The 27,826-nt window shown below is 37.7% G+C and overlaps 6 protein-coding genes across 8 annotated transcripts; 3 read left to right on the forward strand and 3 right to left on the reverse strand.

Moving 5' to 3' along the window:
- The first annotated feature begins 1 nt into the window (after position 1).
- Positions 2-1,174, forward strand: CHIA (chitinase A). Its single transcript, XM_012996747.2, has one exon. It carries the CDS (start codon positions 128-130, stop codon positions 1,037-1,039), a length of 912 nt encoding a protein of 303 aa, XP_012852201.2. The 5' UTR covers positions 2-127; the 3' UTR covers positions 1,040-1,174.
- Positions 1,175-1,389: 215 nt separating this feature from the next.
- PKP-BETA1 (plastidic pyruvate kinase beta subunit 1) lies at positions 1,390-5,204 on the reverse strand. 2 transcript variants are annotated; one of them, XM_088819255.1, is made up of 13 exons: positions 5,127-5,204; positions 4,717-4,938; positions 4,210-4,497; positions 3,963-4,128; positions 3,725-3,859; positions 3,480-3,590; positions 3,299-3,387; positions 3,019-3,081; positions 2,753-2,928; positions 2,537-2,636; positions 2,256-2,404; positions 1,957-2,065; positions 1,390-1,792 (listed from the first exon to the last, which is right to left on the reverse strand). In XM_088819255.1, the coding sequence occupies exons 2-13, from the start codon at positions 4,924-4,926 to the stop codon at positions 1,685-1,687; spliced, it is 1,704 nt and encodes a 567-aa protein (XP_088675381.1). In that variant the 5' UTR covers positions 4,927-4,938; positions 5,127-5,204; the 3' UTR covers positions 1,390-1,684. The 2 variants fall into 2 exon arrangements, with proteins under 2 accessions (XP_088675381.1, XP_012852200.2); XM_012996746.2 differs by having other exon boundaries at positions 5,080-5,162.
- Positions 5,205-5,862: 658 nt separating this feature from the next.
- Positions 5,863-14,467, forward strand: ATIM (timeless family protein). The gene is made up of 22 exons (XM_012996714.2): positions 5,863-6,141; positions 6,232-6,384; positions 6,477-6,636; positions 7,023-7,341; positions 7,530-7,667; positions 7,751-7,940; positions 8,004-8,134; positions 8,472-8,681; positions 8,907-9,073; positions 9,293-9,371; positions 9,488-10,018; positions 10,118-10,479; positions 10,764-10,871; positions 10,951-11,052; positions 11,315-11,554; positions 11,710-11,778; positions 11,872-12,099; positions 12,273-12,386; positions 12,599-12,667; positions 12,761-12,991; positions 13,179-13,292; positions 13,985-14,467. Exons 1-22 carry the CDS (start codon positions 6,045-6,047, stop codon positions 14,244-14,246), a joined length of 4,074 nt encoding a protein of 1,357 aa, XP_012852168.2. The 5' UTR covers positions 5,863-6,044; the 3' UTR covers positions 14,247-14,467.
- An 857-nt stretch (positions 14,468-15,324) lies between these two features.
- Positions 15,325-20,068, reverse strand: LOC105971899 (uncharacterized). 2 transcript variants are annotated; one of them, XM_088819253.1, is made up of 15 exons: positions 19,422-20,068; positions 19,224-19,340; positions 18,605-18,755; positions 18,309-18,517; positions 18,025-18,083; positions 17,794-17,888; positions 17,395-17,497; positions 17,170-17,264; positions 16,982-17,044; positions 16,681-16,756; positions 16,451-16,559; positions 16,227-16,339; positions 15,991-16,049; positions 15,716-15,818; positions 15,325-15,629 (listed from the first exon to the last, which is right to left on the reverse strand). In XM_088819253.1, the coding sequence occupies exons 1-15, from the start codon at positions 19,807-19,809 to the stop codon at positions 15,495-15,497; spliced, it is 1,875 nt and encodes a 624-aa protein (XP_088675379.1). In that variant the 5' UTR covers positions 19,810-20,068; the 3' UTR covers positions 15,325-15,494. The 2 variants fall into 2 exon arrangements, with proteins under 2 accessions (XP_088675379.1, XP_012852276.2); XM_012996822.2 differs by having other exon boundaries at positions 18,605-18,746; positions 19,218-19,340.
- A 311-nt stretch (positions 20,069-20,379) lies between these two features.
- LOC105971943 (Protein kinase superfamily protein) lies at positions 20,380-24,117 on the reverse strand. Its single transcript, XM_088819252.1, has 5 exons — positions 23,781-24,117; positions 22,174-23,486; positions 21,896-22,076; positions 21,335-21,800; positions 20,380-20,814 (listed from the first exon to the last, which is right to left on the reverse strand). Exons 1-5 carry the CDS (start codon positions 24,026-24,028, stop codon positions 20,470-20,472), a joined length of 2,553 nt encoding a protein of 850 aa, XP_088675378.1. The 5' UTR covers positions 24,029-24,117; the 3' UTR covers positions 20,380-20,469.
- Positions 24,118-26,413: 2,296 nt separating this feature from the next.
- On the forward strand, positions 26,414-27,572 carry MAKR6 (membrane-associated kinase regulator). Its single transcript, XM_012996580.2, has one exon. The coding sequence runs from the start codon at positions 26,660-26,662 to the stop codon at positions 27,383-27,385; it is 726 nt and encodes a 241-aa protein (XP_012852034.1). The 5' UTR covers positions 26,414-26,659; the 3' UTR covers positions 27,386-27,572.
- The last annotated feature ends 254 nt before the right edge of the window (positions 27,573-27,826 follow it).

Genomic DNA, 27,826 nt, shown 5'->3' on the forward strand with positions numbered 1-27,826 from the left:
TAAATTTATTTTATTCCATTAATAAGTTGTCCAATGGGAATGGAATAAATATTTCAGAAGACCCAATCGGCTCTGAACTTGTATAAATAACGAAGATTCTTCATAAAGTTACAAATCCACACCAAAAATGGAAACTAAATGTGAACTCATACCTCCGGTGATCCTTCTCCACCTCCTCCTCCTTCAGTCGTTCCTCCACACCTCCGCCGCTGGCGGCATCGCAGTCTACTGGGGCCAGAACGGCAACGAAGGCACCCTCGCACAAACCTGCGCCACCGGCAGATTCTCCTACGTCAACATCGCCTTCCTCAACAAATTCGGCGGCGGCCAAACCCCCGAACTCAACCTCGCCGGCCACTGCAACCCATCCACCAACTCCTGCCGCGTCGTCAGCGACGGAATCCGCGCCTGCCAGAGCCGCGGCATCAAGGTCATGCTCTCCATCGGTGGAGGCATCGGTAACTACGCTCTCTCCTCCACACAAGACGCCCGAGATTTCTCTCTCTACTTGTGGCACAATTTCCTCGGCGGCGGAGGAGGATCCGCCGCCAGGCCTCTCGGAGACGCTGTTCTGGACGGCATAGACTTCGATATCGAGCTCGGATCGCCTCTATACTACGACGATCTCGTTAAATTTTTGAAATGGTTCAGTAGAAGAGGGAGAAAAGTGTACGTGACCGGTGCGCCGCAGTGCCCTTTCCCTGATCGTCTATTGGGGGCGGCGCTTAATACGAGCCTATTCGATTATGTTTGGGTACAGTTTTACAATAACCCTCCATGCCAGTACACTTCAGGAAATACGGTTAATTTGAAGAATTCGTGGCTGCGTTGGACGAGTTCTGTTAAGGCTGGGAAGATATTCCTTGGACTTCCGGCGGCGCCTCAGGCCGCCGGGAGCGGCTTCATTCCGGCGGATGTGCTGACGGCGGAGATTCTTCCGGTGATTCGGAAGTCGAGGAAGTATGGTGGGGTGATGCTGTGGTCCAAGTATTGGGATGATCGAAGTGGTTACAGTACTTCCATTGTCAAAAGTGTGTGATTTTAGGAAAATTTGTTTATTAATTATTATTTTTTTTTCGCTGAAGAATAAAAAATAAAATAGGGGGAAATAAATGAATTAGTTGTGATTTTATATTTTAACATTTAATATAAAATAATCAAACATATTAAGAGACTTTTACCTCTTCAATTTACTTTGTTTACGACTTTGACTAGCTTATTGGTGTTCTGTATTTGACTGAATTAATGGTAGTAAAGTCAGAAGCGTTATTTGTGGATGATTATTAATTTATTATTAAATATTAAATAATTTTATCATTGACAATGACACTGGTTGAAGATATCTAATCCAAATCTCCTTTTTATAATGATCCTTAGAGAAAAGGTCGCTTTTATTTATGAGAGAATAAATTATAATTTAATTTCATTCAACTAACAAATTCAAGTCCAAAGAACCAGGTGAGATTAGATCCAAGTAAAAAACGTTGGGAAAATGCTGAAAACAAAAATAAGGAGTCAATAGATTTAAATTTTTTTTTTGCTAAAATAAGGTTTAAGGTAATTGCGCAGAAGTGCAAACGATCGAACGACTCGAGTCGAGAAAATGCATCGAAGAGGTGACAATCAATGCACTCCATCTTTGCATAGTACGATGGCATCATCAATCTCCAAATCACATTATCATCTACACTTTCTTGAACTGAATATTATGGGTGGACTTGAACCGCCAGATAGGCTGTCTGCCGCTTTGAACAAGAGCAACCTGCTCCCCTTCTTTCACCATTCCTTGCTTCTACAATTTCATAAGAATACGGTGAGGAAATATATATTGTTTATTGTTCTCCGATATTCAAAGTAAGACTCAATCATTTAAGCCGGTTGTGAAATATGAATATTTCTTTCGTTTATCGCCTGGTATATTACACTGGAGGTCAAAAGTGCAAGTATTTTTTTTACCTTCAACAAAGCCAAAGCATCGGCAAATGTCTCCTCAGCACCTTCAGAGAACTCCATGTATATGGGGCAAACGCCTTGGTACAAAGCCAACCTCTGCTGTACTCTCTTCCTGTTACATTAAAAAAAAAAGATCAATTAATGAGAGATGTAAACATGTCAAAGGCCCTCTTTAATTAGAAATGCCCTTAGAAACAGTTATTCAATTATTAAAATAATCACATTCACTGAGTTTTAGTGAGTATCTAATGATAATCTTGAAAAGGAATTTGAGTTCAATATAACCAGTTCACATGACTCACTCATTTGTGAAAGCGAAAATAGTGCCAGATGGTCGATAATGGCTCAGTAGAATGGCCATGAAGCCGGTCCTGGTGAAGACAACGATCGGAGTTCCAAGGGTATTAGACATCTTTGTCGCATGGTATGCAAACATTTCACTCGTATGATTCTGCAGCAAACAAAAAATCACCGGTAAATAACAATATCAACAAGCCTACGTGCGTGTTCGTATGTGCATCGCATAGCACATACGCTAATAAAATAGACTAATAACAAATTATTGAGAAAAGACTATCCTGACCTTGAAGGCTTGGCCCAGATTTGACGGAGTTCCACAAACTACTGCAGTTTCTGTCCGCAACGAGACTGCGTGCATGACTTGAGCTGCTTTCAGTGGAAACCTAACATTGAATGAAACCGAATTAAATCGTGCATGCATGCAAAGCCTTAATGCAGAAAACATATATCTTACAAAGAATATTGGCTTAATTCGAAAACAAAGGGAAGGTTTACTTACTTCCCATGAGCAGTTTCTCCAGAGAGCATAACAGCATCGGCCCCTTCTCTAACAGCAATAGCAATATCCGATACCTCTGCTCGAGTAGGAGTGGGGTGCACAATCATGCTTTCAAGCATATTTGTTGCCACTATGACTGCTTTCCCCATACTACGGCATAGTCTGATAATTTCTTCCTGTAATTACGATAATTATTGCTTTGTAATATTGTTGTATTACAGAGAGAAGATGTAGGTGTTTTTCTTCACAAAACATCATGACTTTACCTGCAATAAAGGAACATCTTCGATTGGCAACTCTGCACCAAGATCTCCTCTGGCAACCATAGCCTAACAAAGAAAAGACATTTTCATCTATTATTTTGAAGTATAAAATCAGTATTCATCAAATTTAAATCATAAAAGGGAGTATTGAATCAAGAAAGAGAAAGCAACTGTTTAAGCTGGCATAAAGCATAACCCTAAACTCAAACCGGAAGAGCAGTGTTGTTGGCCGAAAATAACAGTTTTCTCCCAATTAAGTGGTATATAATATTCATGTTCTTACCCCATCAGACGCAGTTATGATTGAATGCAAATTTGGTATGGAATCTGCACTTTCGATTTTTACGATGACATGAATGTCTGCACCAGCATCTGCATCGAATAAAGAAATCATTTGAAGTTAAAAGATGCAGCTTATTATGGCAGACATACAATTAATCCTTGAAATAGGTTTCGGAACTCACCGTTCAGATAATTCTTCAGTTCATGGACAACATCTGCATCCTTTACGAAAGAAACAGCATAAAAGTCGACTTTGTTGTCAACTCCAAATTTGATATCGTCCCAATCTTTTTCTGTTATAATTCAGTGGCAAAAGGTCATCTTATTCAGGTCGAAGCGAAAGTGACAAGTACGCATATAAAAACTTAGTTATTGAACACGAGAAGAATCGTTTTGCTGAAGTAAGAAGTGTGTTTGCTGTTCTAACCAGTGATGGATGGAAGCGTAGCGCTTTTTCCTCGAACATTAAGATGTCGTCGAGATTTAAGCTCCCCACCATCTACAACTTCACATTTCACCGAATCTGCAGTCTTGGATATTACCACTAATGACATCATACCACCTGCAATAACGAGCAGTAGTAAACTATCATCGGAAAAATAAAGCATCATCATAAACACAATTAACAACAAACACAATTATTTTTTTCTTTTTTAATATTATACCATCAACAAGAATCATGTCCCCTACTTCGACATCATTGACGAAATCGTCATAGTTTACACTGACACAGTCCGCAGTGCCAACTCCTCGTTGAATTGTGAAAGTAAACTCCTGACCAGGTGTCAGTTCGATTGGCTGAGTTAAATCGCCACTTCTAACCTCGGGACCCTGTCATTAGAAGCAAGCCAATCAAGACAGTGTTGCCAAAACACGAACAATTGATGCACGAATCAAAATAAGCAGACTTGCCTTGGTATCAAGCATGATTGCGATAACATTGTCTTTCGATTGAGCATTATACTCCTTAACCAAATCGATGACTTTCTGGTGAGATTTATGATCTCCATGGGACATATTGAGACGAGCAACGTTCATCCCAGCCTCTGCCATCTTCCATATCATTTCCTTTGTGTCGGTTGATGGACCAATGGTGCAAACGATCTTCGTCTTTCGTCTCGCTGTAGGCTTAGACCACACGCCAACCGATGAATCGCCTTGTTGTGGCACGGCCGGTAAATATTGTGTTCGCTCTTCTGTCTGGTCAACAGAGAAGAAGCAATGGTGGTGCTGTATAATTAGTAAGAGTGTGTAAATCTTATAAATAAGAATGTATAATTTTACTTGTTTGCTCAATGATTTTTCAATCAATTACTTCGTCCTGGTTTGAACGGGTGATAAATGGTGTCAAATGTATGTACAGTTATCACCATTCTAAAAAAATAAAAATAGAATTAACGAACACACAAACAGACTCACTTGCGGCTCAGAGCGAGTAGATCTACTCGCGGTGATCGGCGCGCTGACCTGGGCAGCTCCGCCGCGGATCTTCTTCTCGGTTTGGGTCGAAACCTTCACGCTGAAGGCGGAACTCGGTCTGAGCTTCTCCGAAAGGTTATCCTGACACCCCGAGCCGGGAACCGCCGCAAATGCGCCATGAATCAGCCGCGCCGCCACCACTTGAGCCATCGCCGAGAAAATCTGTAAGGCAGGGAGAACCAGAAATGGTGAAGATGAGTAGAGAGAGAACTGGAAAGCCAAATGAGAACAGATGCTGGTGTAGTGAGAGAGAGAGAGAGTTTGGAGAAATCGACGATAAATTTGGCTGTGTAAGCTTATTGCCTTCTTGTTTGTATCGAAAATATGGAGGCTTTTTATTTTTAGCTCACCAAACTTTGTTCACGACGGTTGAGGAGGAGGGCTTTGCTTTCTCATTTTTTTCGGCAGAAGGGCTTTGCTTCTTTTTTAAAAAAACTAGAGAAAATTACGTACAACCCCTAAGGTTAGGCTAAATTATGAAACTCCCCCCTTCTTTTTGAGTAATTACAACCACCCATTAGTTTTAGCGTAAATTACGAAAACCCCTTGAACTTAGGCTAAATAACGAAAAACACTCTCACCTATTTGTAATTACCAAAAACCCCTTAGGTTTGTTTCCGTCTTACACCAACCCAGTCCCCTTACAATGTGACTTTTAACCGATTTTTTCTTTTATTAAAGGGAATAGACTTTACACAATTTCAGATATTTTATTTTATTTCTCATCTATTTAACAGAAGGTATAATAGACAGTACACATTTTCTGTTAAAAAACTCGATCAACGGTTAATCAGAGGTGATTTTGATTATTATGGATAGGTGGATGTGTTTTTTGTTATTTAGCGTAAGTTCAGGGGTCTTTTTATAATTTACTCTTATTTTTGTATATATAGCTTCCCCTAGCAGTTATTATTAAAATAGTGGATTAAACTAAAATAAATTATTAACTTTCATTGAAAAACCACCTATCGTCATCTTACCAAGCATAGCCATTAGTTATTAATAATAATTATTTTATTATTAATATTTTCTCGTAAAATAGGCACTCGGTAAGTCGTGATATTTTAAAAGCGTAGAAGTTGAGAGTTACGACTGTCAATACAATCCCGCCACAGTCTAAAAAGAGGCGGGAAAGTTTGCTTCTCGCACAGAGCAACCTAAAACCCTAGAATCAGAAACTCTCAGATCTAAATCCCCCAAAACCAATTCCGTCAACTTCACATTTTCCACATACAATCTTGTGAAATTTGAGGTTTAATTCAAGCAATATGGACGGATTATCCAGCATTTGCGCTGGTCTCGGAATCGTAGATGAAGACGACAACGGCAAACCCATCGGTTATGCCAAGGGAGAACATTGTTTAGGTACCGCATTTTTATTTTGTAAATCGAGGAGTTTTTTCGTTGCTTATTCAGTCGATTTGATACTTTTTTTCGTTCAAACTATCCTGGCAGATAACTTGAAGGATTTATTGAGGTATTTAAGGCGAGATGATCCGGAGAAACGAGAAGTGTTCAAGCAAGCCTGTAAATGGAATACTGTGAAAAAGGATTTGGTACCGATTGTTGAGTTTTGCCAAGATGATCGTAATTTAGTGTTGAATTCAGGTAATAGTGATTTAGAATTACGGAACCGTGTTCAATTTTTTGACATTATATATCATATTCGTTTTATGTTTTAACATTTGTGTTTTTTGCAGTGAAGGTGTTGGTGTTTCTTACCATGCCTGTTGAGCCTACATCATTTGATATACCGCAGCAGATAGAATTTCTATGGGGATTGAAGTCTGCAATTACCTACAGTGATATTATTCCTGTGATAGTGTCTCTTCTGGAAAGTCCACTAGAAAATCTCGAAAGGTAATTTTCTAGATTGATTTTATATGAGTGTTTTATTTGTTTTGGAGCAACGATCGATTTTCATTTTTTTGGCTGTGGATGATCAATGGATATTAGTTGATGCATATTCATTATGAATTTTTTATTCTTCTTTTAGGGAAATTGAGATTTTAATGCTTAGGTCTGGCAACTGTAACATTTAAAAAATCCCACTCTCAAAATTTATATGCAAGTTTCCTAGCGACAAGAATTGGGTGAAGGTGAAGGATAATGGTTGATAGAGGCACAATTCTAAAATAGGGCAGACTAGTACTCTATTTTGAAGTTGTTCACACAAGTTGAATTCTGTATAACTATATTCTCGAATCTAAAATCATCTACCTGACAATTTACTTCATGATAACCAGTGAAGCTTTCACAGAAGACGACTGGAAATTGGTCCAGCTGGTTCTTACATTATTTCGGAACATTCTAGCTATCCAAGATATATCAACTCAGCTGATAGCTGGAGGATCAGCCACTCAGTTCCTATCCATCAGAGACAGGTTCGTAGAACTATTATTCGAGGAGAATGTCATGGATCTGATATTAGTATTGTCGCAGCACACTGGGGGTTCTCATGGCTACTTACGTCATGATAACTTGCTTTTACTGGAAATTTTCCACAACATATTTAAGGGTCAAGAGCCAGAGTCGATTGCTAAGGCAAATTTGAAGAACTTAGAGGTTTGTTTCTTGTTTCCTGAGCTATAATTGGAAATACATCTGCATGATAGTTTTGATAATTGGAAATCCTTTTCTTTTCGTTGTATATCATTAATTTTGGTATTTTACACACACGCACACACTGGATTCTCCATGTTACATTGTTCATAGGACACCTGTACTGCCTCTTACGGAGATTTATTCATTAGGTTGAAGCCGTCGCTGGAAACTCAGTCAGCAGCCTCGAATCTATTATGAAAGAGGAACAAGAGAAAAAAAAGCTTACAAGATTTCATAATCTCAGCTGCTATTCACAGTTTAGTGGAACATTTACCCGTGTCTCAGTGGTAGGACTTGTGTGATTATCATTAATGTAATAGTACTTTATGTTTGGGATTAAGTAACGTATGATTTTTTATATCTACAACAGGATGGTTCTAAAGCACTTTTAAAAGGAAATCCTTCCGCTTCTAGCGATGCTTTGTTAAAAGCTCACAAAAATATCCGAGGTCCATCAAAAAGAGCAGTCGGCGACCATGGGAAACTACCATCAACAAAACATGAAATCCTGCAATTACTTAATGATTTTGTTAGCCAGTTTCTAAAGGCGGGATACAATGGTAATACTTTTTATCCTCTTAAACAAATTTTTTTTGTCACCTTATGAATTTTGTATCTGTCAGTTTTAATGCAGTCAATCCGCGAAGATATTGAGAAAGAACTTCAGGAAATTCAAAGCAGTGATGTTGTCATATTCTTCGAAGTTGCTCAATTTGTCACAGCATTTCAATATCACAAGTGCACTACTAAAAAGGTAAGATACATTAAGTGAAACTTGAAAGGCACGAATTGCTTTCCGTTAGTACTGTTGAAAGTTACTTATAGCTCAGAACTCTGTCTAATAGTAAGAATTTTTTAGTTTCCAAGATTTATTACATAACCTCTCTCTAGGAGAGAATATTTTAATAACCCAAACACCGAATGTCATCCTCATATATTTTACACTTGGGGATATGATGGGGGTGGGCATAGAGATTTCAGGATAGGTTATAATACCGACGTTCGTAAAGTGGTTTAACTGATGCATCTCTTGTTTCATAGTGTCTCACAAGTAATCTCGTGGTCTTGTCTTCATCCCTATTCATTGACAGCCTACTGTTGATGTTGAAAATGAGGCATCATCAACTTTTCATGACGAAAACTCCTTGTTTAAAGGCAGTATGTGTGGACCAATTGCCGAAACTATGAACGAGTCAATGTTTCTAATGGTCATTTCAAAGTGGCGGTATGCATTTGAAGGATTAAAACAAACAAACGACTACAAGTTTCTTTCAGCTGCAGGATCACTTGTGAAAATTATGGTAAATGTTCTTACACCTTCAGTTTAACCATATTTATTTTCATATAGCCGGATACAGCACTCTAAAGCATAGTTACTTCTTAATATCTGTAGGCATCCCTTGGTTGTGCATCTATGGCCTTATAACCATTCAATGAATTTCTGTTCCACATTTTTTCTGACCACTATCACATGAAAGCATGCTTTCTAGTGCCATTTCTGACATATATAATTCTGTCTTGTGAAGATACGTATGCTGGATTTGGTGCTAAAGCAAGCCCCAGAAGATTCTAAGGAACCCCAGACTGCTCGAATCCTCCTATTAAAGTTATTCTATGATCAAACTGAGGAAGGGATGACCCAGTTTCTCTTAAACCTAATAAAGTCATTTGATACTCATAAGCAGTCTAAAAGGTTTCATTCTTATATACCTTGCAAGGTTCTGTTTCAATAACTTTTAGAATTACTTGACCGTATTAAAAGTACCCCTAAAATGTACGATATACATATTCAGATATTAAATTGGGATAAATTGGTTTTGTTAATTTGTTTATTTTTTCTAATTTTAAGATAAACAATAATTTATGTTTATATTTCGATACTTTCTTAATTCTGTATTTGTGATGTTTCAAGTGATCTTGCCAACTTGGTTGAAAGTATGCATGTGGTTCTACGACTACTGGAGAACCTTCAAGCACGTGGCACGCTACGGGTACATTTGATATCCATTTATTTTTATTCGTAAAATTTTCTGTGTATTTATAATTCTTCATGGAAGTACTATGGGCAGATACATTAAAGTATTTATTTTATTTTCTTGAAACGAAGGTTGCCAAAAAGTCGAGGAAAAAAAGAATGAAGAAGACAATAATGACGAAGAATGAACATGTTCATGAACCAAGTGTAGATAGTAGTGCCCCTCAGAATGAGGTTGAGAACCCTACTTGTGAAGAATCAGTTGATCCTATTATGTTAGAAAAGGAGACATTAGCAAATCAGGATCCTGACATAGTGGAAGATGTGAGTATCAGGGATCCCATTCCTGTTGGTGAGCCTGTAAAAGAGCCTGTTGATCTGGGAAGCAACGAATCAGAGATGGATGGCAGAAATATTATTGATAATGATGGTCTTAATCTTGAAGCTGATAGTTCTTCTGGTGACGAGCAGCCAGTATTGGCAGATGAAGTGGACTTGAATGTATCTTCTTTGGTTTCTGCTCTTGCTAACAACAGTATTATTCAGAATTTGTGTTGGTTGCTGAAGTCCTATAAGAGCAATTCAATCACTACTAACCATTACATATTAAGCATGCTTCGACGAATTTGTGAGGATTTGGAACTATCTCCGATGCTATACCAGGTATTTGGCTGACGGCGTTTTTGTATTCTTTCCATTTGGAAAGCATAGTTTTGGATAAAAGAGAAGCATCTAACAATATTTTCTTGAACAATTCTACAGTTATCACTCCTCACAATATTCAACGATATCCTGGAGGAGCAGAAATCAAGGCCACGCAAAGAATATGAGAATATTGTTTCCTTTTTGACAAGTTTGGTTCAGAGAATGCTTCGCAAAATGAAAAGACATCCCCTTCTTTTCGTAGAGGTTCTATTTTGGAAGACACGAAAAGAATGCCATTATATAAATTGTGAATCATTGCTAACTGAGCTTAACAGTATGAAGAACCAAACTGGGGAAGAAAGAAGTGGCAGTGAAAAAGGAAGAAATGGTTTGTTTGAAGGGCAACCATGGGTTCGCAGGAGTATAGCAGACGCCTTAGGTGATGATGATTTTGTAGCATCTCGCCTCGACAGCCAAGGGTATGACATCACAAACTGTAGCGGTTACTTTTATTTCACGTTTCTAGACGTATTTCTCTGTATCAGAATTAATCATGTCTTATTATAGCATTTTTTTTTCATTTGAATTAGAAGTAATAGCTTTTCCAGCACCTTGGTTCTGTTATAATGCATCTGTGTGTCTTGTTTCTAGATTTTTATTCCCCTTCCTATGAAAACCAATGCATGTAATGATAGCATGGGATAACGAGGTTAGAAATTTGAAGAATTTTGTTGTGGTCTGAGAATTATTGAATGATATGCAGGGAAGATGATCATTTTGAAGGTGGATTCAGCCAAAGATCTGGAGAAGGAAATGAGACCAGCACTTCAATTTGGAACAAACCAATTGATGGGAGTGAAATTTCTGATAGGCATGGTCTTCTATGATTCCTTTCAGCTCCTTTTGGTTTCTATCTTTATACTCACTTTTCTGTTGCTTCCCTGACTCAGGGAGGGGAACTCTGCAGAAGAATCTGATGGATCATTAGAAAGAGGAAATGTTCCTGCTCTTAGTTTTGAAATGCAAGGCGCAGTTAAGGATCTCTTTCAAAAGTAAGTTTTCCTAAATCATGTAAAAATTATATGGAAAAATATTTTTGATCATTAAAAGATGGGTATCTAGAATGTTTTAACTCGGTTGTCAGTTGTCGATATTAGAGGAGTCTAATGCTTTAGTATGAAACCTTCTTTATACTCAATCTACAATCTAATTCTCTTGGAACACAGAGGTTGCTTTTACTTTGTCTTCATTTTTACATGTTATGATTTTATATTGCCAATTGACGCAAATTCACTCACAATTATGGCACGCAAGGTATAAGGATAATCCAGATTGTTGTCAGCTCATTGCTGGAGAGCTTGATCCTAATGGAGATATTTCAAAATTGCAAGTTTCCAAGACGCTTAAACAGCTTGGAATTAAAGTACCAGCTGAGGCAAAGATGCAGAGCTCTTCTGCCTCCAACCGACTCAGGAAAAACAAAAGGGATCTTTCACGGGGTACAACTCATCACCATTCAACTACTGCAGACAAAAGTTCATTGAAAGAAGCTAAGTAAGTGCGTTTGAGCATTCAAATGCTGTGTGTTTATTGCTAGCTTGCTGTATTGCCTGTTTCAGGGAAATTACTCTGTATTGTAGAAAATGATACATATCTGGCTTTGGTGTATTTTCCCAAGTTAATTGATAGTCCTTCATCTCCCTTCTTAGGCACTCTAAAAAAAGAGTACAAGCTTTCAGCCTAGATCAGGAACAGGAGATTAAAGATTTGTTTGAGCAGTAAGTGCTTTCTAACAGTATCCTAGCATTACTTGTCTGCTGTTTGGCCCATACATATAGAATCTGAAGTTGAAGTATGTAAATTTCTTGAAGGTTTAAAGATCATAGGAGGTGCAGCTACATGATTGCTAATGCGCTTGATAGCACTGGCACAGTTTCTGCTGCCAAGGTTTCTCGCAAACTCAAGCAACTTGGCCTTGTTAGGCCAACGAAGAAGAGGTCTCATGCTAGCATGCAGTTAAGGGATGAGGTTGTTAGTGACATCCATTCGGAAGGTGCAGACGAATCTGATGATGAAACATTGTCATCTCTGAGAAATAGGTAAATGGGGAATGCACTGATGTAAATAATTTTTTTAGCTCAGTGCAAAGTGTTCGAAGATTCAAAATACTCAACACCATAAAAAAGTTGTTTCCTCTGTTTCGCATTTTCTCAATGTTGATTTTTTATTTTATAGTTTTTTGTTACTTACTAATAATATGTTTTTTATGTAGAAAAACAAAGAGAATGCCCCAAAAGAGTATTGACGAGGAGCTTATGGCTGTTTCATCCGAGGAGAATTTAGTGGAGACTAACCTCACTGGCAGAAATACCAAAATCTCAGAGAGGTATTTATTTGCTATATCTCTAATCTGGTAGTTTTATTTTGGCAGAGATGATTATAACATTTGGGGGTTCCAGTACGTAGTTTACCCAAGCAAATATGCTTTTTTTCCCACTTATGTTGGTCTATGGAGTTTGAAACAGTTTGTCACATACAGATCTGTCTTTTGGTTTCTTTTCTTCAAGTTAATTGATAGTCCTTCCTCTTCCTTCTTAGGCACTCTAGAAAAAGAGTACATGCTTTTAGTGTTGATGAGGAGCAGAAGATCAAAGATTTGTTTGAGCAGTAAGTTCTTTCTAACAATACCCTAGTATTACTTGTCTGCTTTTTTTATCAAACAAATAGAATCTGAAGGTGAAGTATGTAAATTTCTTGAAGGTTTAAAGATCACAGAAGGTGCAGCTACATGATTGCTAATGCGCTTGATAGCACTTGCACAGTTTCTGCCGCTCAGGTTTCTCACAAACTCAAACAACTTGGCCTTGATAGGCCAAACAATAAGAGGTCTCATGCTAGCATGCAGTTAAGGGATGAGGTTTCAAGTGATATTCGTTCTGAAGGTGCACGGGAATCTGATGATGACGAACCATTGTCATCTCTGAGAAATAGGTAAATGGGGAATTCATTGATGTAAACGAAAATTTTACCTTGGTTGAAAGTTGATGAAGATAATGGAAGACTCAACACCATAAAATAGTTCTTTCACACATTTCACATTATCTCCATTTTGATTTTTTTGTTTTGTGCCGTTTGTTACTTACTAACACATACTATTATCACTATGGTTTTGATGTAGAAAAACAAAGCGAAAGTCCCAAAAAGGTGTTGCCAAGGAGCTTATGACTGATTCATTTGAGGAGAATTTAGTCGAGTCTAACCTCATTGGCAGAGATTCCCAAGTCTCAGAGAGGTATTTAATTGCTATCTCTCTAATCTGGTACTTTTATTCTGACCAATATGATTTACTGGATTGTGGGGGTTTCAGTACGTATCTTAGCAAAAAGCAGTATGCAATTATTTATACTTATTAGTTATGTCGGTCTATGTAGTTTAGAACATTATTATGGTGGTTAATTTTCTAATAGATGCCAACTGACAAGGTAAGCTATTTGAAAATTACTACGTTACACTTATTAATAAATGGAGGTTTCATCTCTCTTCTTTTCATATTCTGTCATGCATAGTTAGAGAACAGTCAGGCTCAAGCATGCCGATGGTGTGGAAGGACACATTTGAGATATTTATTCTATTAGTTTGCATATTCTTCCATTGGCAAATGCATGACGTAATCAGTTGCATGACGTAATCAGTTTTCCTTTGAACCTAGATAATGTGCATTATTCTGAAACAATAAGGTGTATTAGGAGTAGTATTTAAAAGTTTAATCTTACAACACTATCTTGCCCCAAATTTCAGTGTCTACACAATCTTCTCGATCTTTATTTACTTAGTTGACTATACCCGCATGTGTTGTCAATTATCCCCCAACAGGAATCTGGGTTTCTGACTGGTAATATAGATTTTTTGATGCATGCTTTATGTACTGCAATGACCACTATTATGCCTTGATCATACATACCACTTAATAATATTATTTCCCAGGTATGAAATTGAGCAGTCGACTGAGTTGGGTGTCGACAATTCTAGTGATAAAGAAATCGAAACAATTGGGATGGACTATCCAAATGAAATGGATGCCAAGTCTAATGAGAATTCCCAGGATGATGATGATGATATGCTTGCTGATGAATTGGCGGATTTTGATGAAAACGAAGATCCAGTGATAGCTGTTACCTCACAGGACAACAGTGCGTCCAGAAGGCGGTTGAGGATGGTACTAGATTTCGATGATGATGATGATTGACTCCCTCCCCACCAATTAAATGTCTGTTATTATCTCTTTCTGCATGTGTGTATTTGTGTATATCCAATGCAAGTGAATGTAATAGTTGTGCACTGGGACAAGATCTCATTCGATCTTGCATGAACTTGGTGTATGCCAAAACATGACAAGCCAAATACCTGACGACCCAAAAAATGGGCCGAAAGTAGACTAACATGATAAAATTTGGGCTCTTAAATAAACTTTAAGCAGTTCAATGGGCAGCTTACTTTAGGCCCATTTTAAACTTTAAGAAATTCAATATGCCTGGCCCTAAAATTATCCTAAGCCGAAAAAAACTATTTTAGACAGCTTCGTCCCATTTGAACTACTTACATTTTAATAATGGGCCTAATCGAGGAGGCCCATTTGACTATTTAAACCTTAATCTAGAGCCCAAGCTCATCTGGGCTTATTAAATTGTAATGGACTTCGATCGATAAAATATTAAAAAGCCCAAACTTATTAATTTTAGATCACTTCGGCCCAGTTAAAGTTTGGCTCAAGGCCCAAGTGCTGACAGGCCTCGCTCGGCCCATAAGATATTAATTGACCCAAATGCTACAAATTCAAGCTCACCTGGCCCATTTGAACTAACTAAATTTTGATAATGGGCCTAATCGAGGTGGCCCAGTTAACTAATTAAAGCTTAATCTGGGCTTATGAATATATTGGGCTTCGACCGACAAAATATTAACTAGCCCAATTTAATATATTTTGATAATGGGCCTAATCGAGATGGCCCAATTAACTAATTAAAGCCTAATTTAGAGCCCAAGCCTATCTGGGCTGATGAATATGTAATGGGCTTCGATCGACAAATATTAACAAGCCCAAATTTTATTAATTTTAGGTCAGTTCGGCCTACTTAAAGTTTGGTTCAAGGCCCAAGATGTAACGGGCCTCGACCCATAAGATATAAATAAGCCCAAAATGTTACAAATATAAGCTTAGCTAGCCTTTTTGAATTTTAACAATGGGCCTTTTTGAATTTTAACAATGGGCCCTACTCGAGGCGGCCCATTTAACTAATTAATGTTTTAGCTTAGCTTGCACACACTTAAACCAATTAAATTATAATAATCGACCCACCTCCTTCCGAAGGAAATAACTACGTAAATTACAAATACACCCCCCACCTCCTTCACCCACCACACCACCAACTAAAATAAATAAAACTTAATAAAAGAAACAATCGAAAATAAATATTTGGCAAGCAACAATATATCATCATTTTATTGATGAGACCCTGACAGAGTGATCAGACGACCCTGTCAAGAAGATGGGCAACGACGGGTGCCAATCTACGGCTGTGATAGATCCATTGTGAGAAAGACTTCTCATGCCACTCATTTGACCTCGCACCTGTCCACAATTAATTAAGCAATAAAAAATTACGAGAGTTAACGAATACATCACTGCGTATCCATAGTTTACCAGACTGTGGTTACCTTGTATATTGGGGCTGTTGTTAAGTTAGATGTCACCAGAAGATTCCTCCCATTAGCATCTAAAGCCATTTGATGTCGAGATGAATTCGCTGGACTACAATACCTATACCAGATAATTGGCTCATTGCTAACTTCTTATATTATGGAACGGAATTCCAAAATAGTTTAGAAAAATAATTAACATCTGGCTGCAAATTTCTTGACCAAGTAACTGTTGACGCTAAATTTGAAGACAGAAGATGAATAATACTTTCCTACACAACACGACTTTATACCTGCTGCAATTTCTTGACCAAAGAATTTTTCCTTGATTTTGCAAGCTCCATTCGAATATCTGGGAGGATAAACTTTCAGGTTAGAATCCCGATAGCAAGTAAAATTTATACTGGTTTAAAGGAATCATATGATAATATACATTAATTAACAAAATTCGGATGAAAACGGCCAACTATTCTGATGCATCATGCATGCAATTGCAAAGGATAAGTAAAGAGTAGTCAAAGATACTTGCATTTCCATCAGTTCCCAAGCTAAAAATGCTGGTCTCATCAGGCCCAAAAAGAATTGAGCTAATTGCAGAATCATGAGCAGGCCATCCAGTAACTTGCAGCCCAGCAGACATATCTTTTTCCCAATTAAGGTTTACGTATCTGGTTTTCTATATGAATCTTGCCAGATGGAAATCTACGATTAAGAAGATACAATAATACTATGCAGAAGATTAAGTAAGGATACCAAACATATGAATCATTCCGTCAGTTGCAGCAGCTGCTAAAAGTTTTCCATTGTGATTGAAACTCAGCGACGTTATTGCCGGTGGATCGTCACCAAGAGGAAGGACTGTCTTCAAAGAAGTTGAGAAAAGTGAGGACACATGACTTCTTATTCAGAAAAGACAGAAAAAAGAAAAGGCGAAAAATCATTCGGGATTCATATACAAATTTACGAGACAGACAATTACATACCACAGGCTTCCATGTCCTCATGTTCCAGACGGTTAAAGAAGCGAAGCCCAAGTTATCAACATAGCCAGTACCTTGCCTGCAAATATTACAAAGCAAACATTTACAATATGCAGGACAATTTTGTCTTTTCCACGGACGGTCTACTATCATTGCTTATTTGATCCTATGTTTTGTAGATCCGTTCTTTACAACAACCAGGGTAGATACAAGAACCATTATGTCTTAAAAAGAGAAACACGTTCTTGTGGGGGCAGGAGCTAATGGTAACACCGAAAAAAGTATATCGCAAGTGCAAAAGTACCTCCTGGATGCTGCTGCAGAAACAAAAATAGGCTCCACAGGGCTGCATTTCAGGTCCAAAATGCTGAATGATAGAAAATAAAGAAATGATGATGGCAAAAGACTATGGATAAATTTGCCGTAACCTTGCTCAGAAACGGTAAAAGCCAAAAGGGGCATAGATGAATAGACGAGGTAGAGAAAGAGCACCTGGGGTATGCTTCAGTTGAGGTGAGATCACAAACAACTCGTTTTGCATCTACATTCCAAGCTTTAATGCCTCCATCAGAAGTGCCTATCAATAGCTTTAGTCAAATAGACAATAAACATCAAATGTCCAGTATACATTTCTAGGAAATTATTACAGAATACCGAGACAAAGAAATATCAATTACAAATACAAAATAGATCCAGTAATAAAATCCAGCAACGTACCAAACGATCAGATTTGCATTCCCACTCAAGAGACATGACCTCCGCTCCACAATAGATGGTTGCATTTCTAGATGTTGGTGCTGATGAATCATAGGTCCATATCCTTCACCATAGCACATGAAATTAGTGGAAAGGATAAGGCCATTAGACAGTTGAAAAATGAAAAGTATATAAAAGTTCATAAAAAGTCTTGGAATCGATGCATAATATTACGACAAATGTTAGCTTTGGTTTATGTACCATGCTCAATGATTTGATCAGTTTCGGGATCATAGTCTAGGATAAATATCGAAGCAAGCTATGCAAAATGTTGCAGAAGGGTCAAAACTAAGAGCAAATCAGTATAAACCTTGGAAATGACAAAGTTGTGAGTATTAATGCCAGTTGTGAGTATTATACCTGACTGTGCCATCAATAGAAGAACTAGCAATATTGTCGCCAGATGTTGAAAAGCGGCTACAACTGATTGGACTTGTGTGGCCCATGAATGTATCCTATAATACAAGAATACAACGGACATTAATTTGATGAAATATGGAAAGGAAATAAATCTTAAGGCAAAAAAAAGGTGAGTATAGAGGTGGAATTTAAGCATGACGACTAAGTATGATCTCTTTCAAAAGAATTAACCTGAAATACGGGTTTCACTTCTGGAAAATCTTCTTCATTCTGCAAATTGTAACTATTTCCTGTCACGGAAAAATGGAGATTTAAACCTGACACCAGCCTTTCTGATAACAGCCCATAACACATTGTTAGCTAGACAAACTCAATAGTTTTCCCAAAACTACATATAGCATAAATAGCTCGTAGCTTCACTAGCTATATCCTATCAACATGGTCAGAAAATCACAATACTCTCTTAACCTGTTCCGTCTGTGTAAAACAAACCGAAAATTCTAGCAGCAACTCACCCACAGCAGAGTCATCTACAGAAGCTTGGTGAATTTCACTTCTCTGATTATCCTCAGAACGATCACTGAAATTATCCCTCGCCTCATTGGATTCCACAATTTGATCATTGTCCCTAGTCTGAAATGGCTCTCTTTCTTCCATTAGTGATGTAGAATTCACATGAGATTCATAAGGCATATTAGGTGGAAACTTAGCTACTTCTGAGTCACTGCAAAAGAAAAAAAAAACACAGTTCATGATTAGTAGATGTAATACATTGTCTATTCATTACACGACAATCAGTAACCAAGATTACCTCCTCGAAAGACACAACAGTGCTTCTTTCTCCTCCAATAAACTTTGAACTTGTGATAACTTGAGACTGAGTTTCTTAATCTCTTTCTTCAGATGATTCACGTTATCCCTTTCAGAACTGATCTTCAGCAAGGCAGGGGTACGTAAATAAGCTAAGGAAAAGAGAATCATATCTCAAATGAAAATGTCATCCAGAGAAGTAGATATTTCCACTAGTTTGCAAGTTATTGGTTGTAAAATAGTATAATAATTTTCCTTTGCGTAGGCCTTAATTTGTCCCCTTCGAACTGATTCCTCTACTTCAAATCCTCTGTTGAAATCCAGTTGACTCCATATACTACAAAAATCTGGAAATGTTCAGTGTGCCTAAAATATCCCTATTATCATGATATCTTCAGTTTCATCCCAATCAGCATCATGTTATACGAATAATAGTTTCCTTTTGCAAATGTGAATTCGAACATAGACAGATATCAAGTACTATTCCTCTTAATACGAATAAGTACTATTCTTCTTAATAAATCAATACGAATAGTTTCACTAAATCATCGAGCAAAATACTGAAACAGAGAAAAAAATGCAGAAAAAATGCATTCAATGTTCATTAAGGATATGATTACCATTAAGAATCTCACTCAAGAAATTCCTAATAGTGATGTGCAAAGAACGGAACCACTCCTCCGAAAAATACACGCGAAACTGCGGATCCAAATGCGGATTCTGCAAGTACGGAATCGCTGCAAGGAGTAGAAGCCAATAAAATCAATCAGTTCCAATAAACCACGATATTTAATTATCTATTGAAAAATTGAACTTACCAAACCAGGAATTCCAACTTTCGTCTCTCCGAATCAAGTCGTTCCCAAAACATCCGAAAAACTCCAACACTTTGTCTTTTCTACCGCATTTTAGGGCATTTACAATATAATAACGCACTACTGACTGATCCAATTTCGAAAGAACAGCAATAAGATCGGAATCGGAGTACGAAAAGCAGTTTTTGAAAAAGCTGAGTAGATCGAACAACTTCTCGGCCTCGAATTTGGGGATGTAAACGGAGAAAATTAGGTCTAAAATCTTATCGACTTGAAATCCCCTACCGATATCAGTTGCTAACTCTTTCTCGAAAGATTGGAGAGTGCTTGTGAATCCTCTGAACACGAGAAATTCTCTCACGAGTTCCTCCGCGTATTTCATCTTCTCCATTCGCCTTTTTCTCTGAGTTGCAGAATTAGAAATCTGAATTTCGGAACCGCGTTTTATTGCACTGGTGAATTTGATTTGGAAATATACAATACAACCTGGCGGAGAATTAATACAGATTAGTGCGTTTGTCTGCGTGTGTGTGCGGAAGTCATGATTTTGTTACAAGTTCTTAATGTCGGTTTCATGTATATATTTATTTATATTAGTTCAAAAATGTAAAGGAATTTATTTATCAAACAAATAAGGGCTCCTAACTTGCAAGTAATTTTTCACACACCTAAAAGAAATTTATTTAATAGTATTACGTAGAACCTCGATAAATTAATACTCTATAAATTAATAACCTCGTTTAGATAATATATTTTTCTGGTCCCAACTCGAAGGCAACGTGTTAAAAAATATTTCATTATATTAATATTTCATTAAATTAATAGTATTTGATCGGCCGGACTTTATTAATTTATACAGGTTTAAGTGTAGTTTTTATATATTATATAGTTTTGGGCTTTGGCTTCTATACATTCCATTTAAATCAATATCTAACAATAATTTTTAAGGGCATATATAGGGTCAGGGAGAAGACTATTTGTCTTGTTACTATGTATGATATATCATCTCTTACAATTAAAAATCGAAAAAAAAAAATTCGCATTGTTTATTTTATCTCGGGGACATCGAGGAATAACTACAAGTTGCACGAGACGACGACGGTTGACGACTAATTGTGGTAAAAGAAGTAGAATGGTTAAAATCGCTCTTCATAGCTTTGTACACATTATCTAGCCCTTCTTCTATTAACTCCAAAACAGCTTGTGGCATTGGAGGCATATTAATATCAACCGATCCTTCTAACATCTTCACAACTTCCCCCATCGTAGGCCTCACCGCAATTTCATCTTGTATGCACCAAAACGCAACTTTTAAACCTCTTACAACCTCGTCTGCTTCCACCGATCCTTCCATTCTTCTGTCTGCAACTTTTGTAGATGTCCCATTTGTCATTTCCTGTATAATAAACACTCATTTACATTCAATTATTTAATTTACACATAATATAATTGAGTACAAGTCGAATGAGATGAAAATACATTAGGGTTTTATTACATTCAACATCCCTGTATTCTCTCGAATTACTAAAAAAAATCTCCGTGTTACTTTATCAGCAAAAAAAAACGCACCTATGATTCAATCTTTTTAGCAAATTGCCCCTTCAAAGTGAAAATCCACCATTTAAGGAGTTGTGTTCTAAGAAAATATAGTATAAGGGGGAGTTTTGCTAATATTGACGATATGGAGAGTCTTTTAATAATATTATATGACACAGGGTGCGCTAATTAAATGCAATAAACTCGATTAAGAAGAAGTGTATATTGCATTTAGCACCCGTATATTTACTCTAATTGTCGAAAAAATCCTTTTTATTATAAATATGAGCAAGATCCACTCTATGATCAATTTTATTAGCAAATTACGTACCCTTAAGACAAGAATACAAAATGCAGTAAACTGAATTTATAATATATACCTTGAAAGCCCATCCCGGGAAGAAGAAATCCTCTGCATCACAGGTCATGTCAAGATTTCTCCTCCCACCAATTATCTCCAATAGGAGCATCCCATAACTGTACACATCAGCTTTCACGGTGATCGGACGGTTACTAACCCACTCGGGTGCCAGATAGCCCCTCGTCCCTCTCACCATAGTGACCACGCGCGACGCCTCTCTGCCCATCAGTTTAGCCAGCCCAAAATCCGATACCTTGGGGCAGAAATTCTCGTCCAAGAGAATATTCTCCGGCTTTATATCGCAGTGTATCACCCTATTCCGACACTGCTCGTGGAAATAAGCAATCCCTTTTGCTGTACCAACTGCTACGTTGAAACGTGTCGACCAATCGAGTATTCTGTCTTCGGAATCTCGGAATGTATTGCTTGAAGCGAATATCCATTTGTCCAACGACCCGTTTTTCATGAACTCGTACACTAGGAGCCTGTTGTAATTAACATATACATAGTTAAAACCCGATAGTATTTTTTATTTTAATCAACGCGTAATTATTATATATATAACGAAAAAATTACAAACCTCTGCGAACCCTCGGAGCAGTACCCGCAAAGACGAACTAAGTTCATGTGATGCATGGAGCCAATAGTGTTGACCTCTGTAATAAACTCTTTTTCCCCATGTGGCAAAACCTTGTCGAGCTTTTTCACAGCGATTGAGGTTCCATCGCTCAGGCTTCCCTTGTACACACTTCCGAATCCACCTGGCACGTACATTTAGAATATTAATCAATTTTCAAGTTCAAGAAATTAATTACCCTGTTTAATATGCATGTGTGTGTATATATAGTTGTTGATTACCTGTTCCTAGTAATTGAGAGAAGTTACTAGTCCTATACTGTAAATCACGGTAGCTGAAACTAACCGGAGCTCCGGATACAATTAACGACTTCTCAATTGCTTCCCGTAAAATTCTCTTTCGACGGACGTTGAAATATAGCAAGCAAAAAAGCAGGGCTATTAGTACAATCATGCTCAGAACAATTGGAATCACCAAAAACTTTCCCTTACTACTACTCAGAGATCCATTAGAAGAGCCTCCGGCCACCGAACCATTCGAGACAACCTTAACAAATAAGGTGGACCCCACATCCTCGTACCCGCCGAACTCCATGTTCCTTAAGACCCAACAATACGCCTTTTCTTCGTCAAGCCCGTACACCGATGCGACACACTCGCAATCTGACAAGCAAGCGTCGCCACACTTTGAGACCGTCTCTATATCGCTGTAGTTTAATATCACCGACGCATCGGAGAAGTAGTAATTCGTTTGTTGAACCGTCGTAATCTTGAATTGAGGGCCGCATTTTTTTTTATTTAGAGATGATGAATAGTTATTATTATTATTGTTGTTGTTGTTGTTATTATTTCCGGGTGGCAAGATATCGGTGCAGGATGCATTGGTCTTACTCCTGTCCAAATTGCATATCCCGCTGCCGCAAATTCCAGCGATGTCGCATGGTTTGGAAATGGCGGCCCACTCCGGGACCCACTGGCGGGACCCGTTTACGTCGTTGTCCCAACGATACAAACGGAGATTCCCGTTGGTCTCGAGAACGAGTCGGCGGAGAATTGACGGCGGCGTGTTGTTTGTTCTGTTTGTGGGCGAGAATGATAGTCCATTACTGTCGTTGTCGTTCTTGTACACGTAGACGGCTCCGTCGGAGGAGGATCCGTACACAATTCCGAAACTACCCTCCTGGTCGACGACTGCTGACACGTGTCCTGTTATGTTGGATATGTCTGGGCCGGACCAATAGGAGAAGTTTGTGAGAGATTGGGGGGAATTGTAGGTGAGGGCGAGGCTCAGTGAAGTGGGCTGCTGCAGCATTTTCAGGGTGTAATATCCTCCGTGTGAAGGTGATGACGTGGATTTGAGCTCGAGATCGACGGTCAGGGGTTGTCCGGGTAGAAGTGTATCGGACGGATGGGAGAAGCTCTGCCACACGATGAGTTGATCTGGGCCGTAGAGGAGGAAGTTGCCGGTTTCTGAGAGGAGGGCTGTTTCGACTCTTGAAGTATTTGATGTCCAGACTGTACTGCCTCGATGGGTAAGGACAAGGTTGCCGTCGGCGTTGAAGTCCAAGATTGCATCTTTGCTGACTGGAGAATTTCTATTTATATTATTTAGACAAAATAAATTATAGTACACCTGGACAGATATATGACATATATTTTATATACTCGATAAATTAATATTGGGTAAATCAATAATGTCGTTTAAATAATAATTTATGTCGGTTTTGACTCGATCATGACATGCTAAATTAATAAAAAAATTCTACCCTCGATTGTACTAATTTATAGAAATTCAACTGTGTATGGAACGTGAATATAATTTAAGATTTATATTAATTAAAAAAAAAAAAAAAAGAAAGGTGGTATATATTACTATTATTTATGCTTACATATCAGCTGACCAAACAAGGGTTCGATCACCAGGAAGTTGTGCAAACCAAATTCCCAACTGAAACTGCTCGTTTCTTGAATCTGTCGGGGCGAACCCGAAAGCGAAAGTGCCATTGTCTGAAACCCATGTTTGACCCTGACCCGCTAACAATCTCGAACCCGGACTGATCCGACCCGACATAGAGGATCCGAGGAGCAAGAAAAACAATGCCCAGAACAAAGAGAAATAACGTAATAAAGTTACCATGTTAAAGTTAGTGGAGATTGTGATTCATTTGGAACGAAGGTTTTGCTAGTGAATTCTATTATATTGCATTATTTCTGAGAGGGATTGGAGGGAAGGAAGAAATTTTGGAATTGCGTGGGGAATAACAATGGAGGATCGGACACGTGGCCGATGGTGGGTGAGCTACAACGTTGAAAAAATGAACATATTGGTCGGTTATGGATAATCTGCCACGTGTTTAATTAATTTGTTCTTCTCTTTTGGTTCAAATTAATTATGTTCTTTGTTGCATGGCCTTTCAAACTAATTCAGAAATATTTACATCCATTTTTTCTGATTTTCACACTTAGCTATTCAATTATTAGATGGTGACAGCATCAATGATTAATTATGTACGAAAATGCTAATCTTCTGAATTAAAGTTTGGGTTCTTGTTACAATCAAATCTGGGGGCACCAGACAATTAAAGCCCACACAATTCGGCCCGAAGATGCAGTTGGGCTTGAACTCTTTGAAACAAGGCCCGGACCCAAATAACAAAATAGGACTCCATCATACGACACCGTTTTAAAATTTCCCAATTTGAACTATTTCTTGAATTATTTGACCTAATTAATATGAGTCATCAGAAATCATTTAAAATCCACATGCAAGAAACATTGCAAGCTCTTACACCAAAGGTGGTGTCTTAACGAACACTAGTTTGTTTTGTTTGTGCAGTGTAGTTTGTTTCGTAACTGTGAGTTGGAACTCGGATGCTGCCATATAACTTTCTGACTGAGTTGGCCATGCATTGCTATTTCTATGTGGGACACAGACATATACATACACATATATATGTATCTACACATCTCTTTCACAAGATTCTTGTTTCGTGTATGTGCTGTAGTTTCATCTCCATTATTAGAGTGTCGTCATATCTTCATTTGGAGTACAAGTGTTTATTATAGCTAGGGAATCATTTTTTTCTTCCAAGTAGCTTTTTTTTAATTTATTTAAAAAATAAAAATAATTAAAAATTATTTGGGAGGAAGGGGGACCAATGGGGGTTTAATGTCAATTCAAAGTTCTGGTTTTTGCTTCCTAATAGATACCTCAATGCCTGCCTTTTTCTCAACAAACAGGGGGACCTCTGTCTGGTTTTTTGGTTTAGTCTACGTTGTTTGCAAGCGTTCGTTCATAAATATATTAATATATATAATAGCTGGATTTTTTTTTCTTTTTTTAATGACAAAAAGGACAATTTAGACAACTCCTACAACAATAAAATTATTATTATTGCAAGAGCAAAAATCACCACCACTCAGGTTGTTTGGTGGATGTGAGCCCCTGATATTTCCCTACCAAGAGAAACTCTCTGATATTTCATCTCCCCTAAATTTCCTATATATCTTTGCGCGTAATTAACACCATGAAAAGTCGTCGCTGAAAATGATATTTTTTTTTAATTACTACTGCATATGCTAACGAAAAAGTTCATTGCTACGATTAAATAATTAATTGGATCTTATTTAGGTCGTTTAATTTAACGCCATTATGGAAAAACGGGGAATTTGTGTATTGCACCTCCCAGGTGTAGTTACACGATCGAAAATACACGAGATTACATAATCTTATTTTGAGAACGAAACAAGATCGACTTTAGCTAACAGTCCTATTTAACTATTTCGTTGCACTGTTAGCTTTTCCGCGCTTGTTGTGTAGGGGAACATGTGTTGTGGTATGATTGATCGATAATTTAGCTTAACTTGGAGGATCTTATCCTGTTTTCTTGTTCCCTTGCTCTGATTTTATTAAACCATAATTTATTACAACATATATTCTATGAAACTAAATGGTCCTTGTTTTAGTTGCTATGTAGCCTACATCACTTCTCTAGGCCAGTCTGGATCACCAATAGACCTCTTATTCAGAGCTTTTGTTGAGCCAAATTGTTTATATATATAAAAAAACATACTCGTTTGGTTTTTAAGATATGATTAGTAAAATAAGATTATACAATCTTATTAGAGTAAACGATCCTAATTGGTTCCGATACCAGTTGTAGTGACCTCAGACGCTACCCGTTGTTCTAAATCCAATTTACGTCAGAAAAGGCGCAAACACTAACTTTACAGTGCATTCAGTACACGCAAGCACGTACGGTATTCGATTGTCGGCCGCCTATAACCAGACTTCTCCCACGTGAACAATTGCTGCTAAACCTTAACTAACATTAACCAAATAATTTATGCATTAAGTTGCTTCTCCTAATGAACTCTACGTTACCTCAGTGACCTCTATAGCCTAGGCAATGAGTGTGTGTGTATATATAAAATTGTACAGACAATGTGATTTATTATGTCTAATAAAGAAATCTAGTATCAATCTATTTTAATGCAAGAAAATGAGTACATGTGTGGGGCTAAATATTGTATTCCCCTTTCTCCAATTTCTTTCCTTGTCAATTATTAATTACACTTGTCTGAAGTCATACCACCACAAGTATATATTTGTCAGCACAAGTATATATATATATATATATGCAATTGATAAATGTATATATACGTGTTATGGTAGATGAAGTGTATCTTTGTTCCTTTATAACCAACCTTTGTCTCCCTTTAATTAAATTCTCTAAATTAAATACAATACTTTTTTTTTTCATCTTCAATGGAAACTAGTAGTAGTGCATCCCTGCAGTTATCTCCCTCCAATGAGAGTTTCTCATACAGTTGGTTAGCTAATTTAGATACGACGTCGTTTGAAGACAACTCACTAATGGCATCCTCCATTGACGCATATTACGATCAAGACGAAGCTAATTATTCCTTCATCGAGATGGATCCGAGGTTGCCGCCTTCGAAGAGATTTTTCCGAGTTTCGTCCGATTTCGGTTTCGATTTCGATTTTCCGGTTTCCGATTCTCCGTTAGGCCTCGTGCACGCCGACGAGCTCATCTCCAACGGTTTCATTGTTCCTCTTTTCGTGAAAGACGTGAAAAGGGAATCAATCTCCGATGAAGTCCAATTAGATTCTGACACGTGGAATGCTTCCACCTCGTCGTCGTCGGCCGATCGGAAAACGGTGGCGGCGGGTACGTTTTCGTCGTGTAGGGTTCGATGTGCGTCGCTGATGAGGTGTCGGAGATTTTCGAAGAGATTTTTTCAAAAGTATTTGAAGTTTCTGCTGCGGCCACTCTTTTGGAAACGGCGGCGAGGGCATAATGGTCAATTTGATAAGAGCGGGAAGACGAACTGGGAATTATCTGCTGCGACGACGATATCGCCTAGGACTAGTTTGGCTTACTCTGCTGATGACAACTGGCGAACATCGTGTGATTCTGAGAGCTCCATCTATGAAGCAGTTCTCCATTGCAAAAGAACTCAGGGTAATTAAATCCCATAATTCTTTTTTTAATTTCCTGATTTTTTTAATTTTTAATATTGTATTTCAATGTTGTGGTAATTTTACGACTAAACAGTTCACTTTTTTTTTTTTTTTGATTTTTTTGGGTGCCATTTTTCCAACTCAGAAATGTGTATTTTATTTATTTGCAATAATCCTGACTTTATTTTCTGTCAAACTTCAATAGTATATGGGAGTATTAATTATGCATAATTATTATAGATGTAACATAATTTAAGGAGTAGTAGTGTGTAACTTAAGTTGTTTAGCCAATCAGTGCAATCAAGAACCACCGTTTTGAGGAGTGACATGTTGCTGGTAATCAACATATGGATTAACATAATTTCAAGCAAAAACAGCTGTTATTAGTCTTTTTTCTAATAGCATAAAAATAAAAAATCAAATGCAAATACATACTTAATTAAACACTAA

Source organism: Erythranthe guttata, chromosome 6 (genome assembly GCF_056151865.1).
Source record: "Erythranthe guttata isolate IM_541 chromosome 6, IM_541, whole genome shotgun sequence".
Taxonomy (NCBI): domain Eukaryota; kingdom Viridiplantae; phylum Streptophyta; class Magnoliopsida; order Lamiales; family Phrymaceae; genus Erythranthe; species Erythranthe guttata.